This window comes from Hyperolius riggenbachi, chromosome 8, assembly GCF_040937935.1.
Source record: "Hyperolius riggenbachi isolate aHypRig1 chromosome 8, aHypRig1.pri, whole genome shotgun sequence".
In the NCBI taxonomy this organism is placed as follows: domain Eukaryota; kingdom Metazoa; phylum Chordata; class Amphibia; order Anura; family Hyperoliidae; genus Hyperolius; species Hyperolius riggenbachi.
In genome coordinates, this window is record NC_090653.1 from 16,670,542 (window position 1) to 16,683,738 (window position 13,197).

At 44.5% G+C, this 13,197-nt stretch overlaps 1 protein-coding gene across 3 annotated transcripts in view; it reads right to left on the reverse strand.

Annotated features, from left to right (window-relative positions):
* KLHL4 (kelch like family member 4) overlaps positions 1 to 13,197 on the reverse strand; it is a 223,128-nt gene that overhangs the window by 65,611 nt on the left and 144,320 nt on the right. For all 3 annotated transcript variants that reach the window (XM_068250007.1, XM_068250010.1, XM_068250008.1), the window contains exon 3: positions 6,559 to 6,695. In XM_068250007.1, coding sequence (XP_068106108.1) covers positions 6,559 to 6,695 — 137 coding nt within the window. The remainder of the gene's footprint in view (positions 1 to 6,558; positions 6,696 to 13,197) is intronic.

The following is a 13,197-nucleotide window of genomic DNA, read 5'->3' on the forward strand; positions in this document are numbered from 1 at the left end:
TTTTTTTTTTTTTAAATCCCACACTCTAAACATAAAAAAAAAAATTGGGAAAATAGGAAAACATGCCAGGGATCTTCATACAGCCATATTGCGGCTGTATAGCGATGCCTGGCCAAAGCGCTGCGGCTGCGTATAGACCCCCTGGAAACCCCGTCAGGAAATTTATTGCGCTTTCGTTTGATACATGTAAAATTACACTACTGTTAGGTTTGCTACTAAAAGTGACATTTACCGCATTTAAAAGTATACTTTTTTCCTTCTAAACTTTAAAATCGATTTTCTCAAAAACTATAAGGTCTTTTTGAAAAATTGTTTTTTCCTCTTATTACTAATGATCTCCTTAACATATCCTGCAAATTTAGGGTTTCTAGCATTTAAGGTGGATTTGCTATTAACCATTAAAGTTGGCAGGTTTTTAAATTTGTATTTTTTTTTCCTTTGAAACTTTAAAATCGATTTTCTCAAAAACTATAAGGCCGATCTGAATTTTTTTTTTCCTCTTGTAGCCACTGGGGGCCCCTACAAGCTCTGGGGCCCTGGGGCAGCTGCCTCCTTTGCCTTAATGGTAGCGCCGTCCCTGTGTATAGAGTGCTTGGGGGGCCCCATGTAAAACTTGCACTGGGGCCCATAGCTCCTTAGCTACGCCACTGGGGCTATGTGATATTATTTCGATCCAGTACTATCAAATATTTTATTCTCTCGACCTCCTTGTCCAATAGTGCGCTAATCACACCACAAAGGCAGGTCATAGGTAGAGGAAATTGGGATTACAGCAGGTACTCGCGATTTCCGGTGTGAACCCTAACAGCAGCACGTTTCAGAAATATCACAATAAATGAGGGCAAGAAAACGGCTATGTATGCGTATATTGACCTACAATCCTATACGCTTATTTACCGCGCTCGATAATTCTGATGTCACAAGGCGAAATAGAAAAGGCCTGGAGTGCTATCGGGATTATAAAGAGATTTACTAATTCATGATTATCGATCTCTTCTGAGGGAGACTCTCTCGTTTTCAGCCCAACGGGATTAGGCATCATTGACGGTCTTTTAATCTACCTGTAACAAATGATATCAAGACCGTCAATTAAAAAAAAAACGCTCTAATCACAAGACTACATGATTTTCTTTGGCTTCATTTGTGGAAAGCGAAGAATCGGAGAATTATGTCATTTTTCCACGCGGCTCTGATCCTCTGCGCTCTTTGTTTCACGCCCGCCTGCTCCCCCCGGGGGCGTTTGTTTAATCTCGGAATAAAGATTAATGGGCAGCGTTCTTCTCTCCCCGTACTGGTGGGACGGCACAAAAAGCCTTCGATCCAAAGAGAACGCCGCTGTGCCCGCATGCCAGTGTTTGATGGCGACAATTGGATACGCATTTTTTTCATTGTTCTGTTCTTTTCATAAGTGGAAGCTGAAACATTCTTTACTCTCAGCGTGCCGCAAATATGACAGAGCGAAAAAGCCTTGAGCCGAAATATGATTATTCACGAAACCGCGCGCTGAAATTTCACCGCATTATTTTATTGGCAGGTCAGAAAGAGTTTGTATGTTAACTTTTTTATTTATTTTTTTATTTTTTATTTTACAGATTTTTTTCTGCAAAGCAAATGTGCCCCCCGCACACACACACACTACCATTTTTTTTTATATACAGCCAATCGATATATTAACCTCCCTGGCGTTCTATTAAGATCGCCAGGGCGGCTGCGGGAGGGTTTTTTAAATAAAAAAAAAAAACTATTTCATGCAGCCAACTGAAAGTGAAAGCCCACTAGAGGGCGCTCCGTATGCGGCGATCAGAAGTAACAAGGAAGGCCGCAGTGAGCGGCCTTCCTTGTTTCGCTTTCCTCGACGCCATGGCGACGAGCGGAGTGACGTCATGGACGTCAGCCGACGTCCTGACGTCAGCCGCCTCCGATCCAGCCCTTAGGCCTCGTTCACATCAGGGCCGTTTCTGTGCGCTTTTTACAGCGCACTGCCCTGTGCGATCAGCAAGGTATTTACTTTCCTATGTAACTAAATGTAGCTGGTTCACATCTATCCGCTGCGCTGAGCAGCGTTACAGAAACGTAGGGTTGCATGCATTTCTGTGCGTTGAGCTGGAAAGCGCACATCAATGCAAGTGAATGGGTGCGCTTTTTTAGCGCATAGAAGCGCGTACAAGCGCATAGAAGCGCATGCGTTTTTTACCCCTAATTGGAGAAAAAAATACATTTACATACAAAAACAAAGTTTTATTGACAACTGCTGCTGGTACAACAAGCAAAACGTGCTTTAAAGAAGCGCAGCGCAACGCACAGAAACGCGCACTAAAGCGCGCAGAAGCGCATGCGTTTTTTACCACGCGCTTTCACACGTTTTTCAGCGCAGCAGATGTGAACGAGGCCTTAGCGCTGGCCGGAACTGTTTGTTCTGGCTGCGCTGGGCTCGGGCAGCTGGGTGGACCCCTCTTTCGCCGCTGCACGCGGTGGATCGCCGCTGCACGCGGTGGATCGCCGCGCTGCGGCGGCGATCAGGTAGCACACGCGGCTGGCAAAGTGCCCGCTGCGTGTGCTCCTTTTTATTTGATAGAAATCGGCCCAGCGGGGCCTGAGAAATCCTCCTGCGCAGGTTACCCCGAGCTGAGCTCGGGATAACCGGCAAGGAGGTTAATGAAAACAGGAAATTCAATCAGATATCTTGCTCGAATGAAGAAAGGACAAAAAACTAAATCATAAAACTATCAGTTTTTCTGTACAACTGCACTCTTTTCTCCTTTTCTAATTACATGAATACCATTAGAGATGTCGAGAACCTCCGATTTTCGGTTTGTGAACCCTGTTCGCGAACCTCCGCGAAAGGTTCGGTTCGCGAAAAAGTTCGCGAACCGCAATAGACTTCAATGGGGAGGCGAACTTTGAAAATTTGAAAAAATTCTACCGGCTGGAAAAATGATAGAAAACATGTTTCAAGAGCTCTAATACCTAAAGGTCCTCCCTCCACCCTTCTACCCATTCCCTCCTCCCTCCAGGGTCTCATCTGCCAGGGAATTATACTATTTCAAAAAACAGTTTACATACCATAGCTGGGAATCAAACCCAGGTCTCACTGTGTGGTGGGCAAGCACCCTAACCGCTGTACCACAACAGTACTAACTGAAGCTGGCCTAGCATTTACTATTTATGCTCAATGCAATAGAAACATTAGGTTGCTTAAAGCGAACCTTAACTGAGAGTGATATGGATGTTTCCTGTAAACAATACCAGTTGCCTGGCAGTCCAGCTGATCTCTGTGACTGCAATAGCGGCTGAATCACACCCTGAAAAAAGCATGCAGCTAATCCAGTCTGACTTCAGTCAGAGCACCTGATCTGCATGCTTGTTCAGGGGCTGTGGCTAAACGTATTAGAGACATAGGATCAGCAGGCGATTCAGGCAACTGGTATTATTTTAAAAGGAAAAATCCATATCCTTCTCCGTTTAGGTTCCCTTTAAGGATTTGTAGCATAAAAGCCAACTCACATTGGCTGGGAATCGAACCCAGGTCTCACTGTGTGGTGGGCAAGCACCCTAACCGCTGTACCACAACAGTACTAACTGAAGCTGGCCTAGCATTTACTATTTATGCTCAATACAAGAGAAAAAGTAGAGGTCCCATACCTCCCAACATTTTAAGATAAGAGGGACACTTAAGCCATGCCCATGCCACCCCCCTAATCACGCCCCCAACACACCCCTAATCACATACCATAAAGATTTTTTTCAGAAAAATATGTTTTACGATTCAAACCAAACCGGTCTTTTCTATCCTGATTTATTTTCCTTCATTTTATCATTTGAATATATAAATAAATAATATATAAATATATCAATTTAAAGGATGGGAATACAGTTTAGAGTCAATAAAACACATTTTTCAGAAGAAAAATCCATATAGGTTTCCATAGATCTGTACATCAGTCCTGAAAGAGGGACAAATGAGGAGCAAAGAGGGACAGAGGGACAGCGTTTCCAAAGAGAGACGACGGTTGGGAGCTATGCTGGTCCTCTCTATCCTGGTTCGTTTTCCTTCAAATTAAATTTGAAATAAAAAATATATAAATTTAAATAATGGGAATAAAGTTTAGAGAAACATTTTTCAGTAGAAAAATGCATTTATTTACACAGATCTGTACATCAGTCCTGAAAGAGGGACAAAAGCAGGGGCAAATCCAGGATTTTCAAGGGGGGGATTCCTGAAAGCGGCATGTGGGCGTGGCCAAAACATGATGTGCGTGGAGCCAAATACTAGCAGTTTCTAGGCTAAATTGCACCCAGGGCGAGGGTGTAAAATGTGCCCCAATGTGGAGACAGGTATAGGTGCCCACAGTATAGGTAGCCAGCCGAGTATAGGTAGCCCATATAGTTGCCCCCAGTATAGGTTAGATAGGTATATGGCTCCAGTATAGGTTAGATAGGTATATGCCCCCCAGTATAGATTAGATAGGCATATGGCTCCAGTATAAGTTAGATAGGTATATGCCCCCCAGTATAGATTAGATAGGTATATGTCCCCCAGTATAGGTTAGATCGGTATATGTCCCCCAGTATAGATTAGCTAGGTATATGCCCCAGTATAGATTAGATAGGTATATGGCTCCAGTATAGGTTAGATAGGTATATGCCCCAGTATAGATTAGATAGGTATATGTCCCCCAGTATAGGTTAGATAGGTATATGCCCCCCAGTATAGATTAGATAGGTATATGCCCCAGTATAGATTAGATAGGTATATGTCCCCCAGTATAGGTTAGATAGGTATATGTCCCCCAGTATAGATTAGATAGGTATATGCCCCAGTATAGATTAGATAGGTATATGTCCCCCAGTATAGGTTAGATAGGTATATGTCCCCCAGTATAGGTTAGATAGGTACATGTCCCCCAGTATAGGTTAGATAGGTATATGTCCCCCAGTATAGGTTAGATAGGTATATGCCCCCCAGTATAGGTTAGATAGGTATATGCCCCAGTATAGGTTAGATAGGTATATGGCTCCAGTATAGGTTAGATAGGTATATGGCTCCAGTATAGGTTAGATAGGTATATACCCCTTCAGTACAGATTAGATAGGTATATGTCCCCCAGTATAGATTAGATAGGTACAGTATATGTCCCCCAGTATAGATTAGATAGGTATATGTCCCCCAGTATAGGTGAGATAGGTATATGTCCCCCAGTATAGGTTAGATAGGTATATGTCCCCCAGTATAGGTTAGATAGGTACATGTCCCCCAGTATAGGTTAGATAGGTACTGTATATGTCCCCCAGTATAGGTTAGATAGGTATATGCCCCCCAGTATAGATTAGATAGGTATATGCCCCAGTATAGATTAGATAGGTATATGCCCCCCAGTATAGATTAGATAGGTATATGCCCCTCAGTATAGCTTAGATAGGTATATGCCCCAGTACAGGTTTGATAGGTATATTCCCCAGTATAGGTTAGATGGGTATATGCCCCCCAGTATAGATTAGATAGGTATATGCCCCAGTATAGATTAGATAGGTATATGCCCCCCAGTATAGATTAGATAGGTATATGCCCCCCAGTATAGATTAGATAGGTATATGCCCCTCAGTATAGCTTAGATAGGTATATGCCCCAGTACAGGTTTGATAGGTATATTCCCCAGTATAGGTTAGATAGGTATATGTCCCCCAGTATAGGTTAGATAGGTACATGTCCCCCAGTATAGATTAGATAGGTATATGCCCCCCAGTAAAGATTAGATAGGTATATGCCCCAGTATAGATTAGATAGGTATATGCCCCCAGTATAGATTAGATAGGTATATGCCCCAGTATAGATTAGATAGGTATATGCCCCCCAGTATAGGTTAGATAGGTATATGCCCCCCAGTATAGATTAGATAGGTATATGCCCCAGTATAGATTAGATAGGTATATGCCCCCCAGTATAGATTAGATAGGTATATGCCCCCCAGTATAGATTAGATAGGTATATGCCCCTCAGTATAGCTTAGATAGGTATATGTCCCAGTATAGGTTAGATAGGTAGGCGGGGGGGGGGGGAGCGGAGAGAGAGGAGTCTCCACTTACCTGCCTTCATCCTGCACGCAGCTTCTATCTTCTGCTTGTCCCGGCTCGCGTCGCATTGGTAAGAGCTCCCCCTGTGATGACATGCGGTATGTCATCACAGGGGGCGCTGTTACCATAGCGACAGACGCCGGGACAGGAAGTACATGGAAGCCGGCAGGATCCAGGCACCGTAAGCGTAAAGTCTTCTCTCCCCGCAGCTCTGCCTTACGCTCGCCGCCAGCAGCAACCGAGGCCCCCGCAGCGCCGCACACATCTCCTTCTGGTCGCGGGGGGGGGGGTGTTCCAGACACCCGGAATACCCCCTTCGGTGCACCAGTGAAAAGAGGGACTAATGAGGGAGAAAGAGGGACAGAGGGATTTGGGACTCAAAGAGGGACTGTCCCGTCTGAAAACGGGACAGTAGGGAGCTATGACCCCACGTGTGTTTACTTTTTTTGAATGATTGAATTTAGGCTGCTTTAATGTAATCTTTACCTGTATAAGCATAATGTACGAGAGCTTTGAGGGCGTCCGGGTCCACGCCTTCCATTTTTATCTCCTCCTCCTTCGCTTCGCGCACGTCATTTGTAAACATCGCAGCAAAGTAGTCGGAAACTGCGCTCAGCACCAACCTAGAGACAAAGATATGACATTACAGATGGGCAGTGACAAAACAGAAACCTTCCTTATGTTTTTCAGCCTATCAGGTTGTAGCTTACAGAACTAGCTGTGTGTTCTTCTCAGCCGCTCCACTACTCCCCCTGCTGGTACGCAAGGGGATATCTGGTGCACACATATTGCAGAACTAGCTGTGTGTTCTAAGCCACTCCACTGCTCCCCCTGCAGGGGCAAACCCAGGATTTTCAAGGGGGGGGGGGGGGGGGGGGGGTTCCTGAAAGGTCTCCATCAGCCATGCACAATACAGTATAATAATATGGTAGGACATCATGCTGGGTACACATAATGCAATTTCCCATCCGACTGAGAGGATCTGACAATTACCTCCTGAATGTTTGATCTGCTCCTGATCGACAAGGGGATAGGTCAGGAGCAGTTTGGTTACAGATAATAATGAGGACAGTTGACATTGGTAATGGAGGGGAAAGTGAGGGCACAGACTCCATGTTCTGTACACACGCTGCTGCCACATCTAAAGTCATCTATAGCAGGGAAAGAAAGAGGGCAGTGCTGTGAGCTGCAGGATACCTGCAGATATTCTGGTGTCTCAACTTTTGCCTGTCCCCAGACACTGCACCGGTCCTGGTCTGAGGGGGGATTCTGGGCAGCTGTAATCCCCCCTACGTTTGCCTATGCCCTGCAAGGGGTATTTGGTGCACTCATATTGCAGAACTAGCTGTGTGCTCTCCCTGCTGGCACGTGATAGGTATCTGATGCACACATTTTAACAATGGCAAGAGGTGGCTTCCTTCCCCTAATGTCCCCCTCCTCACACCCCCTGCTTCCCTCTCCCTAGAATGCATGGCAATGCTTCTCTCACCTGCTCTCAGCGTTCCAGCGATGGGATCTCCATCCGCCGTCCAGAATCCATGGCTACAGCGGTGCCTCATGTGACCTGTTACATGTTGCCGGGTCACACGAGGCATTGACGTAGTCAGAGAGGAAGAAGGGCTGGTGATCCCATCGCTACTCTGCTGACAGATGGTAGGTGATGCGGCGCAGCACATTAGTGATAATCGTAATCAACAAATTACGATTTTGCGAAATTTCACGTACATTTTCACAATTACGCTTATAAGTAATTACGATTTGCAAATGTAATTGATTTCGTGTAATTTGGCATAAAATTTTGTGAAATTTTGCGTAATTTCTTGCCGAGTTTGGCAGTGATTACCAAAGCCCCGATACATGCTAACTGACACCAAATTGCTACATATGTTAAGGAGAATCGTGGGTACAAGTCAAACATTTTTGGGAGAAACACTCAGAAAAATGACAGTTTAAAAACTATTTTGCTTTGCATTTTTTAAAATCGATTTTCTCAAAAACTACAATGTCTTCTTGAAAAATTATTTGTGTGACTTATACCCACTAATTTGCCTAACATATGTAGCAATTTTGGTAGCAATAGCTTGTATGGGGGGCTTTACTATTATCCATTTCAGCCCACTGGGATTTTTCACCTTATGCATCAGAGCAATTTTCACCTCCCATTCATTCGCTAATAACTTTATCACTACTTATCACAATTTATTGATCTATATCTTGTTTTTTCCGCCACTAATTGGGCTTTCTTTAAGTGGTACATTTTGCTAAGAATGTTTTTATAAATGCATTTTAATAGGATTAATAAGAAAAAAATGGAAAAAAAATCATTATTTCTCAGTTTTCGACCATTATAGCTTTAAAATAATCCATGCTACCATAATTAAAACCTATGTATTTTATTTGCCCGTTTGTCTCGGTTATGACACCATTTAAATTTTGTCCCTATCACAATGTATGGTGCCAATATTTTATTTGGAAATAAAGGTGCATTTTTTCCATTTTGTGTCCATCACTATTTACAAGATTATAATTTTAAAAATGGTCGTAGTATACCCCCTTCACATGCATATTTAAAAAGTTCAGACCCTTAGGTAACTATTTGCGTCTTTTTTATTTATTTTTTTTATTTTTATTTTTTTTTTAATTGTAATTTTTTTTTTCCATTAAAAATTTTATTTGGGTGATATTTTGGTGTGGGAAATAAACAGTTAATTTTTAATTGTTATTATATGTGTAAATTGTAATGTAAAATGTATGTAGATGTAGTTTTACTATTTGGCCACAAGATGGCCACTTTCATTTTTTTTTTTTTTTACCCTCCTTGTGCTTCTCGCTAAGCGGAAGTACAAGGGGGATGCGGAAATTTTTCCGGGCAGAAAAACTGAAGCCTCTGGTAAGATCGCTTCGTTTTTCTGCGGGGGACACGGATCGGTGATCGGGAACCAGGTTACCGTTCACTGATCACAGGGCTACCGAGGGACACCACGGGGTCACGGCACGGGAGCGCAGCAGAGCAGCCGCCCGGACGTGAACTTCACGTCCGGGCGGCAGAAACGGTTAACCTCTAAACTCGGCATGAAATTATGCGAAATTTCGCAAAAAGTATGTGAAAAATTAAGCGAAATGATGAAATACTACTATTTCATACGAAATCAATTATGATTTTCTCTGAAATTTTGCATTACGATTACGATGCGTAATTGCGAATTTCGATGCGAAATTTCGCACATGCAACATTTCGGCCCACCCCTGCAGCACATGACCGGCAGGAAGAAGATGCCGTCTTGGAGAAAGCAGAGAAAGGTAAGCGTAGTGCCAGTACCTGCAATGCACAGCCTCATGAGTCTCCCCTCTCCGGTCCGGCTTTACACACATATGGTGGTGGTGGTGGTGGGGGGGGGGGGGCATCCTCACAATGTATTGCTTCAGGCAGCAAAAAGTCTAGAACTGGCCCTGTGTATTTCATTGTGTCTGATGTCACTTCAGGGGCGTATGAGAGGAATCGACGCGGGAGACTTGGGCTCAGGATACAGCCGGTATATGGCGGATCCTGCTGCTGCACAAGTCCCGGCCGTGTTAATTACTATTCCCCCTCCAGGCCGCCATGGATGTTGGGGAATTAAATCATTCGGCTCCCAGCTATTGCTGGAGGCCAAATGATTGTGTTTTAAAAGTAACTTCAGCTCCGTCTTCTGACGGCGCCGAAGCTACTCACTGTGTGCCCAAGTCTCCTGCGCTGGATTCACTGTGTTCGCTTCAGGGTGTTTGTAATGCACATCATATGTCCTATTCAATCCACCAATCAGAGTTTTGCAGGAGACAGCAGGCCTGCGTTATACTCAATGTGAAAAGTTGTTCTCGCCTCGGAAGCAACCTACACAACCCAACCCTCCATTCCATTTCTCAAGTTCACCTCAGTAACAACCTACACAACCCAACCCTCCATTCCATCTCTCAAGGTTGCCTCAGAAATAACCTACACAGCCCAATGCTTCATTCCATGTCCCAAGTTCACCTCAGTAACAATCTACACAACCCAACCCTCCATTCCATCTATCAAGGTCGCCTCAGAAACTACCTACACAACCCAACCCTCCATTCCATCTCTCAAGGACACCTCAGTAACAACCTACACAACCCAACCATCCATTCCATCTCTATAGGTCGCCTCAGAAACAACCTACACAACCCAACCCTCCATTCCAATCTCTCAAGGTCGCCTCAGAAACAACCTACACAACCCAACCCTCCATTCCATCTCTCAAGGTCGCCTCAGAAACAACCTACACAACCCAACCCTCCATTCCATCTCTCAAGCAGTGGTGCTCAGCAGAGCTCGAATATTCGAGTAGCTCGAATATTCGAGCTCTTTTTCAGCTATTCGAGCTCGGTATTCGAGCTCCGAATAGCTGGAGCTATTCGAATGGGCTATCCGAGTACACTCGAATAGCCCATTCACTATTCGAGCTATTCGAGCAAACCGGCGCTATTCGAGCTCGGTACCGAGCTCGAATAGCGTCATAGCCCAGATTGATGTCCTTAGAGCCAATCAGAGGGCTCCCAGGCCCTCTGACGGCAGCCAATCACAGAGGGGGACCCTGGCCAGCCCCTACCCTATAAATAGCGGCCGCCATTTTAGGTTTTTCCATGCTTGCCTGAGACTTGTACAGAGAGAGAGTTGCTCCTTTGTGCTTTAGCTTAGCAAGTGCTCTATTGTGGTCATTTACCTAGCGTTTTTGCTCACCTACACCTGCCATATACACCTATATTGTTGTTAGTTAGATAGACATTGTATTTTAGTTAGTAGCTTGTGTGTTACATTAGAGAACTGCAGGCAGCTGCTGCAAGCTTACAGGTTTAGGCCTCAGGGGGGCCTTGCCTCTGTGGGCAGCTGTCCTCTGTTTATTTCTCTCATCTATACCAGTATTTCTGCTGTCCTTTACTAATAGTATTGTAGTTATACTGTACTAGGAGTAGGACACTCACTGACTGTCACTGTTTATAGGCTACTAGCTAGCTCCTGCGTGTGTGCACTCACTCACTGTCTGTGTGTACACACACTCTATTTCCTTCTGATTACTGATTGATTATTGTTAGTTGTACTTACTTACTACTTACTCTTACTGTACCCGTAGGGACACTCACTGTCACTGTTCATATAGACTACTAGCTCCTGCGTGTGCGCACTCACTGTCTGAGTGTACACACACAACACACACTCTATTTCCTTCTGATCGCTGATTGATTATTGTAATTAGTTAGTTCTACTTACTGTTACTACTTACTCTTACTGTACTAGGAGTCTAGGACACTCAGTCACTGTGTTCATAGGCTACTAGCTCCTGCGTGCGTGCACTCACTGTCTGAGTGTACACACACCCACACTCCATTTCCTTCTGATCGCTGATTGATTATTGTAATTAGTTAGTTCTACTTACTGTTATTACTTACTCTTACTGTACTAGGAGTCTAGGACACTCAGTCACTGTGTTCATAGGCTACTAGCTCCTGCGTGCGTGCACTCACTGTCTGAGTGTACACACACCCACACTCCATTTCCTTCTGATCGCTGATTGATTATTGTAATTAGTTAGTTCTACTTACTGTTATTACTTACTCTTACTGTACTAGGAGTCTAGGACACTCAGTCACTGTGTTCATAGGCTACTAGCTCCTGCGTGCGTGCACTCACTGTCTGAGTGTACACACACCCACACTCCATTTCCTTCTGATCGCTGATTGATTATTGTAATTAGTTAGTTCTACTTACTGGTGTTACTACTTACTCTTACTGTACTAGGAGTCTAGGACACTCAGTCACTGTGTTCATAGGCTACTAGCTCCTGCCTGCGTGCACTCACTGTCTGAGTGTACACACACCCACACTCCATTTCCTTCTGATCGCTGATTGATTATTGTAATTAGTTAGTTCTACTTACTGTTACTACTTACTCTTACTGTACTAGGAGTCTAGGACACTCAGTCACTGTGTTCATAGGCTACTAGCTCCTGCCTGCGTGCACTCACTGTCTGAGTGTACACACTCCCACACTCCATTTCCTTCTGATCGCTGATTGATTATTGTAATTAGTTAGTTCTACTTACTGTTATTACTTACTCTTACTGTACTAGGAGTCTAGGACACTCAGTCACTGTGTTCATAGGCTACTAGCTCCTGCCTGCGTGCACTCACTGTCTGAGTGTACACACACCCACACTCCATTTCCTTCTGATCGCTGATTGATTATTGTAATTAGTTAGTTCTACTTACTGGTGTTACTACTTACTCTTACTGTACTAGGAGTCTAGGACACTCAGTCACTGTGTTCATAGGCTACTAGCTCCTGCGTGCGTGCACTCACTGTCTGAGTGTACACACACCCACACTCCATTTCCTTCTGATCGCTGATTGATTATTGTAATTAGTTAGTTCTACTTACTGGTGTTACTACTTACTCTTACTGTACTAGGAGTCTAGGACACTCAGTCACTGTGTTCATAGGCTACTAGCTCCTGCCTGCGTGCACTCACTGTCTGAGTGTACACACACCCACACTCCATTTCCTTCTGATCGCTGATTGATTATTGTAATTAGTTAGTTCTACTTACTGTTACTACTTACTCTTACTGTACTAGGAGTCTAGGACACTCAGTCACTGTGTTCATAGGCTACTAGCTCCTGCCTGCGTGCACTCACTGTCTGAGTGTACACACACTAAATTTACTTGTGATTACTACTGATTATTGTAACTGCTAGTTGTACTTCCTGACTGTTACTACTTACTTACTGTACTAGGGGACACTCACTCAGTCACCTCACCAACCAACCCACTCCATTAAAGTACCCCACTTTTCACCCGCCCTTTTAAAAAACTTTTGTCTATACGCCCAAAACATTGAAGATGTCTGGAAGTGGCAGCCAGCGCGGTTTGGGCAAGGGGAAGGGCAGCAAGGGAATCAGGAGGAGAGGGAGCAGCATTGTGGCAAGCCGCGGCCGCGGGCGCGCCACCATGCACAGTTCCGCAGCAGCAGCAGCAGCGTCAGTGGCTAACATTCCTCCCATAGCCACTGGCCGTGGACGCCTTGGGCGCCGCCCAGCAGGAGCATCTGCAACTCACGCTGCAGAGA